The sequence below is a fragment of the Symphalangus syndactylus genome, chromosome 4 (genome assembly GCF_028878055.3).
Source record: "Symphalangus syndactylus isolate Jambi chromosome 4, NHGRI_mSymSyn1-v2.1_pri, whole genome shotgun sequence".
Lineage (NCBI taxonomy): Eukaryota > Metazoa > Chordata > Mammalia > Primates > Hylobatidae > Symphalangus > Symphalangus syndactylus.
The window spans coordinates 115,153,858-115,175,074 of NC_072426.2; the positions used below are offsets into that span (position 1 = coordinate 115,153,858).

General features: G+C 35.7%; 1 protein-coding gene across 8 annotated transcripts in view; it reads left to right on the forward strand.

The window, feature by feature from the left end:
- The window catches only part of IL15 (interleukin 15), a 376,963-nt gene that overhangs the window by 308,019 nt on the left and 47,727 nt on the right, over positions 1-21,217 (forward strand). For 7 of the 8 annotated variants that reach the window (XR_010120381.1, XR_010120382.1, XM_063637646.1 and 4 more), the window contains one exon: positions 10,630-10,750. Coding sequence is in view for 1 of the 8 variants with exons in the window: in XM_055275994.2 (XP_055131969.2) it covers positions 10,630-10,750; positions 20,195-20,222 (149 nt within the window). In the remaining 7 variants the exon portion in view is untranslated. Of the gene's footprint in view, positions 1-10,629; positions 10,751-20,194; positions 20,335-21,217 lie in introns of those variants that run through there. The other variant, XM_055275994.2, reaches the window with a different exon arrangement.

Genomic DNA, 21,217 nt, shown 5'->3' on the forward strand with positions numbered 1-21,217 from the left:
ATGACTAAACTGGACTTTCTCACAGCATGATAATTTCAGGGTTGTCAGACTCTTCACAACTTGGCCAACTTCTATAAGAGAGGAAGTTGGAGCTGTAATCACTTAAGGCTTGGATATGGAATTTCCAGACTGTAACATTTGTTTTATTTTTTTGGGAAAAGTAAGTCAGAAGGCCACCCAGATTGAAGGGGAGAGGACAAAGATTCCACCTCTTGATTAATAGAGTGTCATGCATGTTCATGGGGGGAAGCCATTGATTGATGGCAGCTGTCTTTGGAGATTATCTACCACAAAGGGTAATCCTGTTAAAATATTAATCAGGTTATGCTATTCCTCTATTCCAAACCCCCCCTGGTTCTCGCATCTCTAATAAAAGCCAAATTCTATTACAGTGGATATTAAGTCTCTAAGTGATTTGTACCCCTGATGCCTGCCATCTACTACTCTTCCCTTAAATCACTGAGTCAGTTACACTGGCACCTTTTCTATTCATCAACCATACTACTATGTTCTTGTCTAAGAGTCTTTTACCTTGCTGTTCCTTCTTCCTAGAATGCTTTACTCTCAGATATCACCCCCTTCCCCTACCTGCTTTGGGGTTTGGCTCAAATATCCCTGTTGCAATGAAGTAATCCTTGACTGATGTACTTCAAATTGCAGCCTCACCAGCACTCCCTGTCCCAACCCTGTTTGGGAATTCAGATTATTTTTCAGATTTTGGAAATTAATATAGTGTGTTTACTATATATCACGTATCAACCAAGCTTATTCAGGTACTTTCTCAAAAGGGAATAAATACAGCATACACATAGTCTAATGTTAGTTCAGTTTGTGTTTTGTTAATCAGTGAATTAAGGAGAAACTTTCAGTTTTTAGAGCTTTTTTGATTTAATACTTTCATATAAGGGACTATGGACTTGTATGTTTTATTGAATTATTTGATTATTAACATCTCCCTTCATTAGAATATGAACCACAGGAGAACATGTAGTTTTGTTATTTTATTCATTGCTATATTCCAATCACCTATTGGTGCCAGGCATATGGTAGTCTCTCAACAAATATTTGCTTTAGTATTTAAAGCAATATTTAAGGCAAAAATGAATAAGGGAATGAATGGATTAATGGATGCTAAGTAGTAGGGTACTGCAAATAGAATGGAGAATAGAAAGACAAGCCAATTTCAAGGAAGATTTGATTTACCAATGTTCTATTTATTCATTGAATTGATTTTGGCACTTCAGCAGTTAATAATTTTGAGTGTCTAATATGGGCCGGGGACTTTCCTAAATACTTGACTGGTCTTGATTGAGTGGGAGGAGCAGAGCACAGGGAAGAGTCAGAGGGTGCCCAAGATTTTGACCACGAGAGTCAGGAAAGATAAACATGTTAGGAACAGATATATATTACAGCTAACACATGGGGCAAGGTAGGGGAATGGATGGACTTGATTTTGGAAATATCACAATTGAGCTAAAAGAGGAACAAACTACTTAAAATGTCCTGTAAGTGATTAGAAGTACTAGATTGAAGATTGGATAAGCTATTTGTACAAGATTTGGGCTTGTGAATTAAGTAAAGAATTATTGGTTAAAACAAATGGTCAGGATGTTTCCCCAAGAGGCAAATGTATATATAGATGGCTTAGGGTCACATAAGACAACCAGAGGGACTCTCACTGAGCTAAGCACCCTGAAAGAGGAGGTATTCGGGAAGGCCTTCAAGGAGGGATTGGCCAGCTCCCAGGTCTTCGAAAGAGAAGGCTACGCTTTTTACACCTCCTAGCCCTTACCTTCCTGTCATACTTGCTCTGTCTGCTGCTCTCTAGAGGGATTTTAATCCCTCATATGCTTATTCTTACATATTCATCTTTAAAGACTCACTTTCTCTGTGACACTTTCCTGGCGAGATGACATCTTTACCTCCTGTCTTGCCTCACACATTTCCTTTGTGTGTTCTCCACCTGATAGATACTTCTCTCATAGTATCTGCAGTGTATCACTGTATTTATCTGTGTTCATATTGCCTCTCCTGCAGGTAAATGATAAAGGTCATAGATGACAAGAATTGTGATGGTGGAGTTGGAAGGGCTGAAGTTTGACAAACACTGCATCCTTATGTGTCTAACACCTTGCCTGGCACATAGTAGACCTATAGTAATGTTATTCTTGTTGTCAGTGATCCAACATATATTCCTGAGGGGTCAAGTTAGATCAGGTTCTGAGAAAAGGAGTTTGGCCATATTTGACTCATAGTATATTACTGGTGATCACATGGCCTTTGGGAAACTATTCCCAGCATATTTCCTATTATCAGGATCAGGAAGGGAAATAGAATTTTCTGGGGATGTACTTTGGGCCAGGTTACAAATAGAATCTTTAACTTCCTTATTAGGAGGATGAGTTTTAGAGAACTGAAAACAAGTAAGTTTGTTTAATATTTTGTGCCAGTTTTATTATAGAGGGCATAATTTTATAAATTTGCAAAGTAAATGCTTCAGTAAATGAAAGGAAATTGAAACAAGGCACACCTTATTCTCTAAATTTCTTCAAACAGAAATCCTTTCATTTTCTTTATTTTATTTGCTGAGTATTTTGAGAAGTTATTTCAGTAGGACAAAAAAGATGAGAGAAATTGTGTGAAAATAATATTATTGCTGAAATTTAATTTATTTAGTTTCTCTTCTCCTGAGAGTTTAAGAGAAGAAATATGTTTTTTCTCTTGTTATGCTGTTAAAAAAATTTGCAGTTACCTCAAATATCAGATTAAAATCTGTATTTGGTATCTTTAGATTCTACTCCTGAAAAGCAAGATCCTTGTAAAGAACCTCTAAAACTATAAAGATGTGGTTATGCTGATGGCTTATTTGACTTGATATTGAGGCATTCATCTTCTAAACCTTGGCCTTTCTTAAGTCAAGCCATATTACTCTGAGCCGCTACAACTTATAAAGCATGGCTTCCAGGCTAAGGTGTTTAAACCAAAGAGGCTAATAGCACACCAAAAGTTCTAAACAATAGTGGATATTTATTGATCACTTTCTGTGTACGTGGCTCCCTGCCAAGTGCTGTGAAGGATAAAAAGACGCAGCACATTTTATTCTCTTTAGGAACTTATTATCTAGTGGAACAATTATTGTTTGCATGTAAACAGCTGAGTGTCCAGGATACTGAACTACTCTCTTTCCCGAAACACAACACACTTCCTTTCATAGCCAAATATTTGGACATGTTTCTCTCATTGGTATGCACTACTTCATCCAGTATCTCTTCCTTGCCCCCTTCTCCTGACTCGCCTGGTCCAGAAATCTCAGTCTGATAATGGCTTCTCTGGGAATATTGTCCTAAATGTCCAGCGTTGGGTTAGGTGTCTTTCATTCTTAACTTCATTCCATAAATAATTCGATAGTTAACATTTATTTTCATCCACAGTCCCAAGTACGCTAACATATGTAGCCTTCTCAAACTCATGAGATACTTTCCTTCCCACTTTTCAGATAAGTAAACTGAAGCACCAGGAAGTTGTTGACTGGTGCAGGGACTACCAGTAGGAAGTGGTGGAACTGGAGCTTAAACTCAGGTTTCTCTCTCAAGCATGCACACTTCCTATAGAGGGTGCTACCTTGCTGGTGCAATTAATAAGAATTATAAAGATTAAAAGAGAGGAGGTAAAATGTTCATTATTTATAGATGAAAGCCATACAAATTAACAAGCTACTAAAACAAATGAGTTCAGAAAAGTTGTCAGACCAAAGATTTTTAAAAATCAATAACATTTTTCAATACTAAATAAAGCACTAGCTAACATAACACAACAGTAAAACAAACCAGCAACACAACCTTCCCCAGTAGGAGCATGCTTGCTGCAATTAAATTTGGTTTATTTGAGGATTGTCTGGATGGCTCAACATCAGAAAATCTATCAAAATAATCTTAAGGATACAGGAAAAGTTAGTGTCAAGTTCCGAGAAGAATAAAAGTAGATGGGATTTTCCAAAACTGACTAAAGTATATCTATGAAAAATCTATAGTAAGTATCAAATTTAATACAGGTCTCAGAAAAACATTTTTTGTTTTACATTTTGGGAGACAATGAGGATGCCAGTGTTGGCACAACTATTCAGTAAAGTGACGAAGACAAAAATAATAATGACCATTCATTTGTATTGAGTGTTTACCTATGTGCCAAGCAGTTTAAAAGCAAAAGTGTGGTGGATTAGCCATTGGTGCAAGGAGATGGTGAAACTCCCATCTTCCTACTCCTCCAAGGTAGAGGTGATAATTGAACTACAGTGAGCCAAGATGAAATGGAGTTGTTGCAGAGCAATTGTAGCTAGGATGTTTAATTTATTGTTCTGACCCAGAATGTAGCTATTTGGACATAATGGAATAGAGCAAATTACAATGTAGTAGAATTTTGGTGGTAGCAGTGATGGTGTAGGATAGTTAGATCTAAGCTATGAGATGAAAAAATCCCTTAATATCTACTAGTAACTGCGCTTTAGATATAGTCAATACATATGGAGGTGCAAGCTCCAAACATACTGTAATCATGGATTTTATGGATGAAGCAGAGCCCTTTTGAAATTGAAGTTAATGTGGAGAAGCAGCACAATGCATAGCATATGCTTTGTGCTATGTTAACTGAATGAACTTCTGGTGAAGAATTAAAGTGGGGATCCAAAACACATTGTTAAATTTCAATTTAACCTCTTTATGTAAAATTGAACAATACATTTAATTTCTCTGCACTTATTATTCTCTTCTTGAAAATTAAGATAATTAGACCAGAGAAAATCCCTTTGGTGTTGAATCTGGTGGTTCAGGGAAGCAACATAACATGGATGGATTCTATCATATGCTGAGATTTTCAACCTGTGCTCTTTATAGATGTTTCTTAGGCACTAGAAAGGACTTTAGACACCTCCAGTCTAATCTCCTTATTTTAAAGACAAGGTAACTGACACTTAAAGACATAAAGTACCTTGCTAGTGTCACATAGCTGTTTAAAGACAGAATCAAGCCTAGGATCCAAGTCTCTAGACCCCAGTGCATTCCATGGTTCTGGTAAGATTAGGAAAGCTCCAAATTTCATCAAGAAGTTCTCAATCTCAATTTTACATGAACTATAGTTTTGGAAATTGTAATATGTTAATGACGAATAGATGGGAATGATGGTAGTCTGTATGGAGTGTAATAAAAGAATAGATGGTGAACACTTCCACCATTATTTACACAACACATCCAAAGAGAGAGATTCTACGGTGTGCGTGTGTGTATATATACCCACCATATATACATATACACACACAGACCATCTATATATATACATATTTATAAACACGTATATATATACATACACAATGAAATACTATTCAGCCATAAAAATAATAGAATCACGTCTTTTGCAGCAACATTGATGGAATTGGAGGCCATTATCTCAAGCGAAACAAATCGAAACAGAAAGTCAAATGTGGCATATTGTCACTTAGAAGTGAGGGCTAAGTGATGTGTACACATGGACATAGAATGTGGAATAATAGTCATTGGAGAATCCAAAAGGTTTGGAGGATGGAAAGAGGTTGAGGGATGAGAGATTACTTAATGTGTACAATGTAATGTACATTATTCTGGTGATGGTTACACTAATAGCCCAGACTTTACCTCTATGCAATATAGCCTTGTAACAAAACTGCCTTTATACTCCTTACATTTATTTTTTTAAATGAATGTTTGTGGTCCCACCACATGGACCACATTTAATGTTAGTTTCCTAGAAGTATGTTTTATAACTGAATGGAGATAATTTTCTATATTGTATTCCAACCTAGATGATATATATATATTTGGTAAGATTTTTCAATTTTCTTTGTTCTCACTCTATATTTGTCAAAAATTAATTTTATTAATAATTTGGTCATGTAAGTTAATAATGCAGGCTTAGTTACTCAGGGATTGCTCTGGAGCAAGAAAAAAGTTACCCACTTCTACCTTCTATACCCCTTCATGTTTCACTCCGCCACTGCCAATAAAACCCTCCAAATAAATCCGACATCTTAGACTACAAAAAATGCAGCCATCTTGGGAAACCTGTAGCAAGTACACCCAGCAGAAAGGGTCAAAGTCTTAAAGATTGTAACAAATCTGTAATCCCATGGAAGGGATGAGGCATGCCAAGTTGACGTCTACAAAAACCATTTTCCTTAGACAAAAGCTGAAAGGCATAGGAGAAGTAATATAAAGCAGAGAAAAATGAAAAGCAAAAATTATAAAGAAGACAAGAATGTCAAACTATTTATAATAATAGTTTTGATAACTACCATTTAGATAAGAATAGTTTATGAGGCCAGTGAAAGAGGAGAAGAGGAGATAAAGTACTGAAATGGACTATGGACTATTCTTCTATTGTGAGGACAGGATCTCTGTTAGGTCTGTCTCAGATAATTTGTACAGCCCAAGTGGAGAATAAAGAACCAGCAGTGCTATAAAAGATAAGTTCTGCTGTCCAATCTAGGGAGAAAAAAGCAACCACATTGACCACATTAGAGCTAAGGAGTCCAAACACTGCTAGTTGCCAAATAAACTTTATTAATAGAGACAACCTCCCCCTTAGCAGTTTTATAAGCACTATTGCTTTTTTATATAGACTTGAGAAGGTAAGTTTACTTGTCAAAAAGTAGGCCGGCAAGCAATGTTTTAGAAACAAGACGTTTGGGACTGCTACAGAGATCCAATGCTCAGGCTAAATCACTTGATGCATTTCATGTGAAGCTAAGTATTTGGAACAAGAGATGCCGGAGGTCTAATCAGCAAGAATAATAAACAATTAGAAGAACAGCAGCCAAGCCTAGTGAAACTGTCTGGAGAAAGAGTACTGGAGGATTTGTGGTCTAATGTGCATTTGTGCTTAGTAAAAGATTAGCTGTTCCTAGATTTTTAAATTTAATTTTAAGTGTTATTCCTGAGGATTATGGTAATTGCATCTCTTTGCTTCTCTAAGGGATTGGTGAAAGCAGTAGCAATATTTGAATCCAGTTATTTGTGAGTGGGAGATATACTATATCACTAGGTGTCATTTTCACCGAATACGTTATTATCAGCAGGTAATAAGAAATGTGCATCATTACAAATTCTCATCTGGTATTTTGTGCTAAAACAGACAAGGTATGTCTTCTGTGGCAGCACTGAGTGATCACATAGAGACTGGTGTCAAAAAATGGCTCTTATAAATTACAGGATACATTTTAATAGTTAAACAATTATCTAAAGAGGCACCACTGGAAAATTGTTAAGTAATAATTGGCTGATTTTTATGAAGAAGGATAATTCAATTAAAAAAATTATTTACAGCCTCCTTTGGTTCAGAAACTGTGCCATGCTTTGGTCATTCTAAATGAATTTTGTCTTCCAGGAGTTCATCTTCTAAGCAGCTTTATGGAGAATGTCATAGTTTTTTTCCCAAATTTTCTTCATGTATGATTAAGACAAAATATTTAAATCTGTACTATATAATATTTTGTGGTATTTTGATTTTAATTTTATGAGTAGATAATACATTCCCATGGTTTAAACTTCAAAAGGTTCAAAGCGCTTTCCAATTCCCTTCTATAGATGCAACTAGTGCTATCATTTTCTAGTGTATGTCCTTAAAAATGTTTCGTGCAGACACGCAAAAATGCACATATATATTTAACCATCCCCCTTTCTGAAAACAAATACACACTGTTGAGTTACTTTTTTCTTTTTACTTAAAAAATACACCTTGGATATATTTTCATGCTAATATTAAAAAAAACTTCCCATTCTTTTCTATGGATGTATAATATTACATTGCATGCATGTATTATAATTTACTTAAGCAGTACCCTACTGATGGACATTTAGGTTTTTCCATTCTTTTGTTATTACAGGAAATATTCACATGAGTAATTTCAACACTGATATTCTAAAGTGAGCTAGAGTGACTGCATTCCTGTTTCCCAGCCCATATTCCATAGAACACAAGTCTCATGAGATGTTCAATATCCAAAAGGGTTCTATAGTTAAATAACTTTGGTTAACTCTGGGTATTTGTTGATGTTTATAGTGCACACTGTCAAATTAAAAGAAATCTTGCAATAATCTGCTTTGATGTAATCCAAGTGTTTCCCAACCTCACATTTTCTCAAGGAACAGAATACACTATTGTTTTAGGTCAGGTTCCTGGGAAGCAGACTGAGATAGAAATGTACATGCGAGAGGCTTACTGGGGTATGTTCTAAAGAACAACACCTGATGGAAGTAAGGGCAGATCAAAACGGTGGGCAGAGGGAGAAGTTGGACTGTGATGCAGTTGCAACAGTGGCCTCACTGGATCCCACGGGGAGCCCTTTAGAGGCAGGGTGGCCCTTTGGGGATGTTCCAACTCTGGAAGGGAAGCAGGCCAGATTCTTGGAAGGGAGAGCTTTCTTCCATTGAAAGCATTTCTCAGGAGGGGCTCAGCTATGAGCTGTCAGCTGGAACAATGAATTTCATTGTTCACCACAACTCTGTATAGAATCTTCAAATTTTTAAAGGATATGCTTATCAGTTCCTAGGGTGTCTTGCTGGTCAGAGCAAGTCACTTGGTCTCCAGGGACTCAGTTTCTTGCTGTATGAAATATGGATGCTGAGCTGAAAGTTCTTTAGAGTTTATAACATTCTTTGCATCTATTTCCATTTCAGTATGTGCTAATTAAATTCCAAGGTCAGACATAAGTTTTCCCAAAGACATACTTGGCCATATAGAGGCCAATGATGTGGATAGATAAGCCCTAGTTTTTTAATATTTCTGCTGTGCAGTTATGGAAAAAAAGTGCATTGTTATAATGCTTTCAAGTATATGTTACTTGGGGCAGACTCTTGAGGCAAAATTGCATAAGAGCTGCATTAGAGCTTTTTATTTTTAAAATATTTTGGTTATCTCTTGTTAGGTGTTTGCTGAAGAAGCTAGCCTGCTCTCTTCCTAAGAACATTGGCACATACTGATAAAATTGAAGGAATATACTGGCATGGGGAGTAAAAGAGAGAGGAGCATAACTGGCTTTAAAGCACATTCTTAGGAGCTCTTATTTATTCTCCTTTTAGAAGCTCAGGAAGCAAACAGGTGTAGACAAACAGCTACAGCAATTTCTCAGGGACCTTCCATTTGGGAATCAGATGGGTCTAAATGTGCATCCTATGTCATTTATGGTACTTGCGAATTTCATTCTCATGCTCCTGCAGGATTCATCAATTGTGGTTGTTATTGATGGAAGCTTGTTTCCTGGTAGGAGAGGGAAAAGGGCTCAGGGAATGGGCCTCTCTTAAGTGTGCCTGGTAGAGTTGATGAAGGTTCATAAAGAGGATGGAAAATATATCCCAGAAAAAGAAAATGTTTTTTTTTTGTTTCTTTTTGTTGTTGTTGTTGTTTGTTTTTTTTGAGACGGAGTCTCGCTGTCATCCAGGCTGGAGTGCAGTGGCGCCATCTCAGCTCACTGCAGGCTCCGCCCCCCAGGGTTCACACCATTCTCCTGCCTCAGCCTCCCGAGTAGCTGGGACTACAGGCGCCCGCCACCTTGCCCGGCTAATTTTTTTTGTATTTTTAGTAGAGACAGGGTTTCACCGTGTTAGCCAGGATGGTCTCGATCTCCTGACCTCGTGATCCGCCCGCCTCGGCCTCCCAAAGTGCTGGGATTACAGGCGTGAGCCACCGCGCCCGGCCGAAAATGTTCTTTTAAGATAAGGAAATGGGAAGTGAAATCAAATTTAAGGTGGTATTATACAAACATGATGCAGAGAAGAAAGCAAAAAGGAAAAAAAAAACAATTCTAAGATTGGTGGATGTATGGGTGTAAGATCAACTTTTAAACTGAATGTACGTTTTTCTAAAAAACCTTAATATTGTTCTTCAACACAAAGCTTCATAAGGATTCTTGGATCATATTGAAATTTGGTTAAGATGTTTCTTAATTTATTTTATAAAATAAAAGTTACACTACTTTACTCTTTTAAATGGCATAATAAGTTGGATTACCTTTATAAAAGACATAGAAGTTATACTGTTTTTAGGTTTTCCAATCATATAATCTGTTGACATATTTATATGTCACATACACCCCAAATCACATACACCTTAAAATATTATACTATATTATGATGTTGTGTTTTATTACTTCATATATGAGTGGAGACTTTGCCACTTCACTTTTAGAATAAACATTTACAACTTATTTTCAACACCTTCTTCAGACTTGGTCAATAACTTGATATCAAACGCACAAATACATTTGACATCATGTGTGCTTTCTGATATTTTGTGATAAAGAGAAATACAATTTACTAGAGAGCTATATGAAGCATTATAGGTTTTAAAAAATGATATATAATTTTTTTTCGCCAAAATGATGTAGCTCTAGTCAGCAAGGACATGAGTTAAATTATGAGGAACTCTGAGGATTGTAGAAAAGATTTCCCCAAGAAGTTCAGTCTTGACTTACATAGTTTTCTCCATATGATTCTTCCTGTTTTTTTGTAGCATGATCAGATATGTAGGTAACCATAAATCTGAGGAAGGGAGGATTACTCAATACATAATTATTAATCCTCTTATCCCTACCTTTGACTCTTACAGAATCCATTCCAATATATGGCCATGTGGCTCTTTGGAGCAACGTTCCATCATATTCCATGCTGGTGATGTCACACGGAGCACAGAAATCAATGTTAGCAGATAGCCAGCCCATAAAGAGCGTGTAAGTAAAGTTTTAAAAGTTTTATCATGCAGTACAGATACTTTTATGTAATAGCATAACCAATAATAAGGAAGATGTGGCAAAACAGGTGAAGTTATATATACTCAGAGCTTTTAAAATGAGCATCTTGGCTTAAAAAATATACCGTTTGTTATTGCATGCTTAAAGCATATATTTGAGGGCACAGAATATTGCACATAATTTTTTTTTTTCTGAAAAGAGCCACTTAGTAAATATTATAGGCTTTGTGAGTCAAATGCTCACTGTCACAATGAGTCAACTCTGCCCTATTGCCTGAAAGCAGCCATGATCGTGTATGTGTATGGCTATGTCCCACCAAAACTATTCAGAAAAACAGGCGGCTGATGAGGATTGGCTTCTGGGTCATAGTTTGATAGTTTGTCAATTCTAGGCATATAAAATGACAGAATTGTGCATATCACTTTCTGTATATTACTAGGTTAATTTTGAAAGAACTTGCGTGCTTAAAATTAAATAATAAGTATAATCAAACTAATTTTTGAATGAGTTTATGTAAGGATATTAGAAGATAATGTAGATTAGATTTTTAAATGACTAATTGAGACTTTTGAGGAGTATTTTAGAAAAATGTAAGGTCAAGTTCAGTCTCAATAACTAAACAAAATATAGTAAGGTATAACTTGATGATGGAGATATGTTCTAAGAAATGTATTGTTACTCAGTTCTGCTGTGGGAACATCCCAGGCTGCACTGACACAAACCGAGATGGTATAGCCTATACATGCCTAGTCTATATGGTATAGCCAATTGGTTCTAATCTACAAACCTGTACAGCATGTTACTGTATGGAATACTGTAGGCAAATGTAACACAATGATAAGTATTTGTGTATCTAAACATAGAAAAGATACAGTAAAAATATAATATAAAAGATAAAAAATTATATCCTGCATAGGCCACTTAGGATGAATAAAGTTTACAATACTGGAAGTTGCTCTGGTTGATTGAATGAGTAAGTGGTGGGTGAATATGAAAGCCTAGGACATTACTTGACACTACTGTAGACTTTACAAACACTATACACTTAGGTCATGCAAAATTTATTACAATATTTTTCTCCTTTTAATATTAAATTAACTTTAGATTATTATAACTTTTTAAAGTTAAGAAACTTTTTTTTAACTTTTTGACTTTTGTAATAAGACAGCTTAAAACACAAACATATACAGCTGTACAAAAATGTTTTTCTTTACATTCTTGTTCTGTAAGCTTTTTGTCTGTTTTTAACATTTTTTAATTTTTACTTTTTAAATTTTTTTGTTAAAAACTAAGACATAAACCCACACATTAGCCTAGGTCTACACAGAGTCAAGATCATCAACATCACTGTCTTTCTCCTCCACATCCTATCTCATTGGAAGGTCTCCAGGGGCAGTAACACACATGGAGCTGTTAGCTCCTATGATGTCAATGCCCTCTTCTGGAATATCTCTGGAAGGAACTAGCTGAGGCTGTTTTACAGTTAACTTTTAAGAAAATATAAGTAAAAGGAGTACACCATACAATAATGATAAAAATTATAGTATAATAAATACATAAACCAGCAACATAGTTATAATCAAGTATTATGTACTGTATATAATTTTATGTTATACTTTTCTATGACTGGCAGCACAGTAAGTTTGTTTCCACTAGCATCACCATAAATTGAACAATGCACTGTGTTATGACATTATGACGTCAATGTGGTTTGGATTTGTGTCTCCATTGTTGGAGGAGGGGTCTGGTGGGAGGTAACTGGATCATGGGGACAAACTTCCCCCTTGCTGTTCTCGTGATAGTGAGTTCTCACGAGATTTGGTTGTTTAAAAGTGTGTAGCACCTCCCCCTGCTCTCTTTTCCTTCTGCTCTGGCCATGTGAGTCATGCCTGCTTCCCCTTCACCTTCTGCCATGATTTTGTTTCCTGAGGCCTCCCCAGTCATGCTTCCTGTATAACCTGCAGAACTTTGAGTCAATTAAACATTTTTTTCTTTATAAATTACCCAGTCTCAGGTAGTTTTTTATAGCAATGCGAGAATGGACTAATACAGACATCTTTGTCATCAGCTGCTAGGAATTTTCAGCTCCATTATAATCTTATGGGACCAGCTCATTGTATATGCAGTCTGTCATTGACTGAAACTTCATTATGGGGCATGTGACTTTAAAGCCGCAGAAATAAATCCAAGCATCTGGCTTCTTACTGGTAAAGTGAATATATACATTTCATTTTCACTTTCAGTTATAATTTCTAATTAACACCCTCAGATAGAATTCTGTAGCATGTATACTAGATCAAGACAAACAGTAGAATAAGTAAAGGAGTTTAAGGAAATTGAAACATTTTATAAGAACTCTAAGAGGAAAAAGGCAGTTTCTTTATTTTTCCATCATTTTTAGTATGAGAAAATAAAATAACTATAAATTCAAAGAAAAAACATGGAAATCATGTTCTTTGACAGTAATTATTTATAAACTGAAACTTACCCCTTAACTTCATAAACTTCCTAGAAATTACTGTTTCTTGGAATTTTTATTAAGAATTCCCCAAACTCAAGAACAAGTTTACTGGTGACTTTTTTTTTTTCTTTTTTCTTTTTATTTTTTTTTTTGAGACGGAGTGTCACTTGTTCGCCCAGGCTGGAATGCAATGGCGTGATCTTGGCTCACTGCAACCTCTGCCCCTTGGGTTCAAGTGATTCTGCTGCCTCAGCCTCCTGAGTAGCTGTGATTACAGGCACATGCCACCATGCCCAGCTAATTTTTGTATTTTTAGTACAGACGGAGTTTCACCGTGTTGGTCAGGCTGGTCTCAAACTCTTGACCTTGTGATTTGCCCACTTCGGCCTCCCAAAGTGCTGGGATTACAGGCATGAGCCACTGCACCTGGCCAGTGTCTTATTGATACACACAAATTAGGTATTGCTACCATTGAGGGGTTTAAAAAGAAGCAGGGGGAAATTTGGGGTGTTGAGTGATAATATTTGAGACATTTTTAGTAATAGCAATATAGTTGTGAAGTGCCTTGTCACTGAGATATTGATGGAAAGGAATAAACATTATTTTTAAAAAAATTTATTCTGATCAATTCTGTGGCAAATAAGCTATGGCAGGGGAATTTTGCTTAAATGAAATCATGCTTGAAATATGCAAGAGATTTAAACAGGGATCTCCCCTAGCATATGAGTAGTAAATAAGTGTTTCGAAGTCATAAGAAGAGTGTCATGTGCCTTCTGTTTTTCTTTTTATGAATTCTCTTTGATTCCTACATTTTTTAGGTTCAGCTTCCTTTGTTGGGATACTTAAAAACAGGGGCATTTTGATTGCTTATTTTTTGGTGGCCAGTGATAGTTATTCATGTCAGGATTTAGGTGGAATTAAAGACCTCAAGTATCTCTTTCAATCTGCACAGTAAAACAGGCAAGTAAGTGTAATTTGTTCCTTGGTGAGCTCTGCTCTTACTGTAACAAGAACCCAGAAAGGCACTATTTGTATCGGTTAAGCCCTTGAAGGTAGCTTTTATTTTGGATAAACTGGGGAATGTAATGGGCTCCATGCTAAAGAAACTTTTGCTGTGAAACATTTCTGCCAACTGAATTCACTTGTAGTCTTTATCATGATTTCTTTGCTATAACTTTTACATTCTAAAAATAAATGCATTTATAAAGCAGAATTTGGGTATCAACTAAGTTACTAGGAACCTCACCAGTGCATGCATTCACTCAAGTCCCCTCCTCTTTTATTTTAGGTAGGGATGCAGCTTACAAGCTTGGGTGGCCTTGAGTCACCACTTTTAACTCAATTTAGTTAAAGCTTTTAATTTTATTTATTATCTCTTTGATTATCAGGGTAATATGTGCTCATTATAGAAGAGTGAAAACTACAGAAAAGTTTAAAGTGGGAAAAATATCACCAGTTGCCGTAATTACTAGAAGGCAACTAAACACGACTGTTAACAAGGTTATTTTGTTTACGTGGTTGTTATAAAAAAGATTGAAAAGTTGCATTGTGGTTTTGCTTGTTTAACAGGAAATTGTGACATTTCTTTGTGACATTACATATGTAAACATTATTTTAATGTGTATAAAATACTCTAAAATAGGTTCCAACCCATCATTCCTTTCTCTAATTGTTGATTATTATAAATAGTACTTCAGTGAATATATTTTTGAATAAATTTTGTCCAAATTTCTGATAATTTCATTAAGTACATTTCCTAGGAAGGGAACTAAGATGTCTAAAGCATAAATATTTTAATGGTGCTCAGCTCTTATCCCGAAAATGATGTACAAATTTACACTTTTGTCATCCCTACACCTTCATCATCTCTATGTGAGTCTTGGTGATACTGCATCCTCACCAGTGCTGATGTTTCACAATCCTTTCTGGTTCTATGAAGAATAGGGCAGCAGTTTATGCCAAATGTAATTCTCCTCTTGGAAACCACAGAGAAAATTATGAGAATGGGATTGAAGGGAGTCCCACAAACTACGTTTAGCAAAACCCAGAGACAGTGAGTAACCATAAAATACAGAACATGTTACTGTAGATAGGCAAAAGCAACTGAAATTAGCAGAATTTGTGCAGGAAACACTGCCAGGAGGAATGAGAGTGTGGAGGAGGCACAGTGATAGCAAGTGTTGATGACTGTAAGCAGGTAAGTATTCTAAGAAGGAAAGAGCCCTGTTTTGAGTGGGAGCTAAACTCAACTAGGGAGTCATTCCTGGGAGAATTGGAGAAAGATGTTTTTGTTCCCATAAGAGGCAGATCTCAGAAAGCACATCTTTTAAAAAGGAGAGAAATGCATTGGAAGGAAAGGGTTGTATCCCTTGGTGGCAGCTTCTAGTGAGGAAGCTGGAGGAGCTCAGAGCTGGTGCACCTGCCATTCCTCGCAAGATCCAATGGACTTCCCAAGGTGCATCCTGACAGGCAGAGTCGGATTCCTGCCTGCATTGTGCACTTAGTGCCTCTGATTTTTCTCCTTGTATGGAGATGTGGACAAGTTAACAGCCTGTGTGGCTCGTCTTTGACCAATGGGATACAGAAGTTAGCAACACATTCTTCCCCTTTTCTCTGCCTGGGTGTGACCTCTTAAAGTACAGTTTGTGTACTGCTGTGCTTAGAAATGGCGAACTCTGTTGCACTCCCTTATGTTGGCTCCCTCCACCCTCCATTTCTGTTTTTTGTTGTTGTTGTTGTTGTTGTTGTTGCTATTATTTCTTCTCCTTATTTTCACTTCTTTCTGCTTTCCTGGAATCATACCCCTCAATAAAATACTTTTTTCTGTGTCTCATGATGATGTCATACCCATCATACCTTTATTGTTTTTCTGATTTCTATTGGTATTTCTTTTCTGTTCCATGGATTATTTAAAAATGTATTGCTTAATTTTCAAGCAATTGAAGATTCCCTAGTTGTCTTTTTCGTTTTTAGATTTCACAGCCAGATTTCTTTTAGAGAATAAAACATTGAATACCTTTAGTCCTTTTAGGTTTGTCATGACTTGCTTCAGGTCCAACATATGGTTAATTTTGGCAAATGTTCCAAGAGGACCTAACAAAAGTAAGTTTTGCCATGAGTACAGTGCACCTTAGAGAACAGGTAGGTCAAGTTTATTGTTTTTTCCACATCTACTCTGTCCTTGTTGACTTTTTCTTTTACTGTGTATTCTATCAGCTTTTGAAAGAGATGTTTTTAAATTACCCGCAATGACGGTGAATTTGCCTATAAGACTTAAAGCTGTGATTTTAGAAGACTATAGATTTTGGAATGTGAGACCTTACTGGTAGTCTGACCTTGTCATAGTTAAGAAATGCACACCATCATCTTTGTAATAAGGCTACCTGCCTTAAAGTCTGCTTTGTTATTAATATAGCTACCTCAGTTTATTTCATTTAATATTGCGTGATATATCTTTTCTCATCCATTTACTTTCAGCCTGTTTTTGTCTGTGTTATGTATGTGCATCTCTTGTAAACAGCATGTAGCTGTGTTTTATGTTATTGTTTTGAATTCAGCCTGACAATCTTAGTCTTTTACAGAGTATTTAGTCCATTTTTATTTAATATAATTACCAATGTATTTATGTTTGTATTCATCAACCTATTTTTTCTCTGTTTGACTCAGCTTTTATGTAGCTTTTTCTTCATTTGTTGTTATTATTCAGCTATTACAACATGCATCCTTTGCATATTACATTCTATCTAATGATTTGTTTTAAGAAGAGATAATTGCAGTTTGATTTAAACCCTTAAAGAAGAATAAAAACTTCAAATTGTTTCCATGAAGTGAGAATGCCACTGATATCTAAGCTTGATAAAAATTTCACAAAAAAACTATTTCCCAATTTTATTTATGAATATCAGTGCAAAACTCTTCATATTATTGGCAGAAAAAAATCCAGCAACTCATTAAAAAAAAATCATTAAAAAAGTAACTCATTAAAAAAGTAATATCATGATCAAGTAGCGTTCATTCTAGGAATGAAAGATTATGAACTCTATTAAAATAATTTATCATATTAATTGGTCTAAAAATCATATGTTAATTTCTATAGATGCTGAATATTTATTTGACAATACTCAACAGCCATTGTGGATATTTTTTAAAAAGACAACTCAATAAAATAAGAGTTAAAACATTTTATAAACAAGGTGAACTGACAAACTATTTATGCTGTAGGGGCAGAAATGGGGTGATCCCTTTCTTCCCCATTATAAAGGTCACAGGCTACACCCTTATAACAAAAGACAGATTAACAAGAGAAATGCATAGCACATTTATTTGATCATAGTTTTATGTGACACAGAAACCTTCAAAAATGAAGACCCAAAGACTCAGGGTAAACTATCCATTTTCATACTGGTCTTTTTGGAATGTTTATGGAGACTTCATTAGCTAGGCATGATTGAAGCATAAACGGCCAGTGTAGAACTGTGCTTGGCAAAAACGGCATGATCTAATGTTAATAGACCTGGTAGAGAAATCTCAAGAAGGCCTGTTCAGATTCTTCTTGCCCTATCTATGCAGCATTCCTTCCTCCCAGGTATGGGATATGGCCCCTCTGGAATGAAGTCTTAATTTCTTTTTGGCCAACTGTTACATGGAAAGGTCGGGGAAGTTTAGAGTAATATTTTTAGGTTTTATGCCTGGCTTTGGTGAAAAGGGGTTCTGGCTCCTATGACCTGCCTTGAGGAAGAGGGCTTCTAGTTTCTGTAGCTCTCCTTGGGGAAGAATCAGGATGAGAGAAGAGAGTAGGAGATCAGAGAGAAACTTGCTTTTGAGACTGCTTCTGAGGCCTTCATTTTGAAATATTTTTTGAGCCCTAAGAATGCACACAAGCAAACACACACAAACACACATGCACACAAACACACAATCTTGTCTCAAAGCCATTTTGTAATGAATAACAAAACCCTAGAGGCATTTCTGCTTATTCTGTTAAAAGTATAAATCAGATAAGGATGCACAATTCTCAACTCTGCTACTGATGCTGTACCAGAGATTTTAGCCAACAAAGCAGATACAAGAGACAAATTAAGTCTTAAGCTCTAAGACCTAAGCAGGTGGAAGTAAAACCTTTATGTTTCTCTGACTTAATATTTAGAAAACCCCCAAATAACCTGTGAAAGTTTCTAACCATTACTCAATTCCAGCATCTAAAATAGGAAAAACAGAGATAAATCTGACTCATTAAAAAAATTCTTTGGTGGGCAAAAACACACATACACACACACACACACACACACACACACACCACCAACAACAAAAAAACCCTCTGGGGAAATTCAAAAGAATGATAAACTGGGAAAAACATTTACTTCTCCAATCACCAAGCATTCTCCCCCTAATATATTAAGAACTTTTAGAAACTGGGGCGTGTGGGGAAGTATAAGCTATAGAGCTGTTGGCAAAGAACATAAATGAACAGTTTATATAAAAAGAACTGCAAATAGCATTTCAACTCAGAAAAAAGATATTCATCCCCACATAAGACGCCAGTTGTTATTTGATTTTATTTAAGAAATGAGAGAATATAAGTATATATTTCTAAATTTGCTTGTGTTTTATAAAGAAACTTTCAAGGAAGCACAAGAATTAATAGAAATGTTTGCCTACAGAGACCAGAGTGGAGGGACAACGAATAGGGTGAATGGGACAGGAATTGAAGCCTAATTCTTACGTAAATACTTTCTCATATTGTTTTGTTTTTTAGCCATGTGAATATATTACTTTTATAGAAAAATATATAAAAATACAAATTTGCAATTCCTTTATGTAAGGTGAAAAATTTCACCTCTTTTGATTACTGTGTAAGTTGAGTTCTTTAAAGTGTTCACGTACTATTTGTATTTTCATTTCTTAAAATTATCTATTCAAGATCTTTATATTTAGAGATATTTTTATTTTGTTGTTTTTTTAACCAAACTTTATAATTCCTTAATATGTTAAGGAACCAGTACATTTTATCATTTTTATTTCACTTTTTAAAAGTCTGATTTTCCTATCATCTTGTTTGTTATACATTAACTGAGAGAAATTAATAATTCTTATTTTGTCAGATCTATCAATCTTCCTGTGTTGACTTTTTGAGAAACATTACTATATTTTATTTTTGAAATGACACCCAAATGCTAAATGTTTAATAAGAATCTTATCAATTTTAAGGAAATTGATTATCATTGGCTGACCTTTCACTTCAAACTGCCCTATTTTTAATAAATGCATAAAACATTTCAAAGGGATCATGACAGTGTATTTTATTTTATGGCCTTTAGTCTTCTTCATGAAACCTTCATTTTGATGAATGACAAACGGAGAAAATACAGAAAATGATTCTGGGTACTTTAATGACGTCTCTTTGAATGAACTATGAGCCACAGTTACCAGTGCTATGAGACTGGAGGGTGTTGCTTGTTCGTTAGAGATTCTTACAGTGATTAGGAAACAAAGACTAACTGTGAAATGAGACTTCATGGTTTGAGAGATCTGGAAACATCAGGTGAAACTGAAGTTCTCCCACATGAACAAAACATTTTTATTTTTAAGGATAGTCAGGACATCTGTAACTACTATTTGCTTTCCTGAAGGAAAGTATATTAGGTTACAAACCCTAAAGGGGAGATAGTTGGGCATGTTCCTTAATCTTAGTTGGAATTTAAAGTCTACAAAGATCTGAATGTATGTGTGTTGGGAGATGGAGGAACAGGGAAAAAATAAAATGGGTTTAGATCATCCAAGATTTTAACAAACAAAAGCTTGAATTTTTTCAAGCACTATATTTACCTATGTTCCAGGTGCTCAGATTGCATAACAAATTATTCTCAGACTTCATGTAATAAAGACACCATTTATTATGCTCATGAATTCTGCAGATCAGGAATGTAGACAGGGTACAACAGGTATGGTTGTTTCTGCTCCAGATGCATGGGGCCTCAGTGGAAGACTTGAAGGCTGGGAGGCAGGAAGCAGGGCATTTTTCTCTAAAGAGCCAGAGAGTAAGTATTCTTGGCTTTGCATGATTTAAGTGCAGTCCCTGTCATGACTATATATTTCTGCTGCTTCAGGGTAGTAGACACCATTGATATTATATAAATGAATGAACATGGGCTCCAATAAACTTTATTTTCAAAAACAGGCAACTGGTTGAGTTTGGCTCACTGAGGTCCCTGAAGGATAATTTGTTTCCATGTCAGGTTGATGAGAAGTGTCAAGTGGAGGTCTCAGTTCTTCTTCATGTAGACCACTCCATGTAGGCTCATTCCCTTTGGGATAGTTTGGGCTTCCTGTCGTCATGGAGGCTGGGATCTAATGATGTGAGTCCTCAGAGGTAATTAATGCATACCCCAAATCATCCACCAAATCCTCTTAAGAATCTCCTTAATGTATCTATGACACTTCCTCTTCTTAATAAACAATGGAAAAATGAATGAATGGAACTCCAGACATTGCCTGAAATTATTCATCCTTGCCCAAGGATGGACTCACAGAGACTTGGCACATCAGGTTGGGCAGGTATGTGAGTCTTGAATGATACCAGCTGATCTCTTTGCCACTGTAGTTAAGGTGGGCTTCTACTGTCACTGACAAATTCCAGAAATATTAGAGCTCATCTAGAAACTATGTAAATATTTACTTTTTTTCTAGATGTCTTTTTTAAAGCTAGAATTTATTTGTCATAGGATGTGAGATGAGAATATAAATATCTTAAAGACCTAAAGGAATGCTTTACAAAATCCTTGTTAAGTAATAACTTGTCCCTTACCTGCTGCTTCAAGATTCAGATAGCACTTCATTGAGTCATCTGTCAATACGTCAGTATTGATAGACCAATCGATAGACCTTCATTTTGTGGTAAATTTTAATATCTACTAGGTCTAGTTCCTCTTTATTCCTTTTCTATTTAAAAATTATTTTCACCAGTGGATGTTTTTGGATGAACTTAC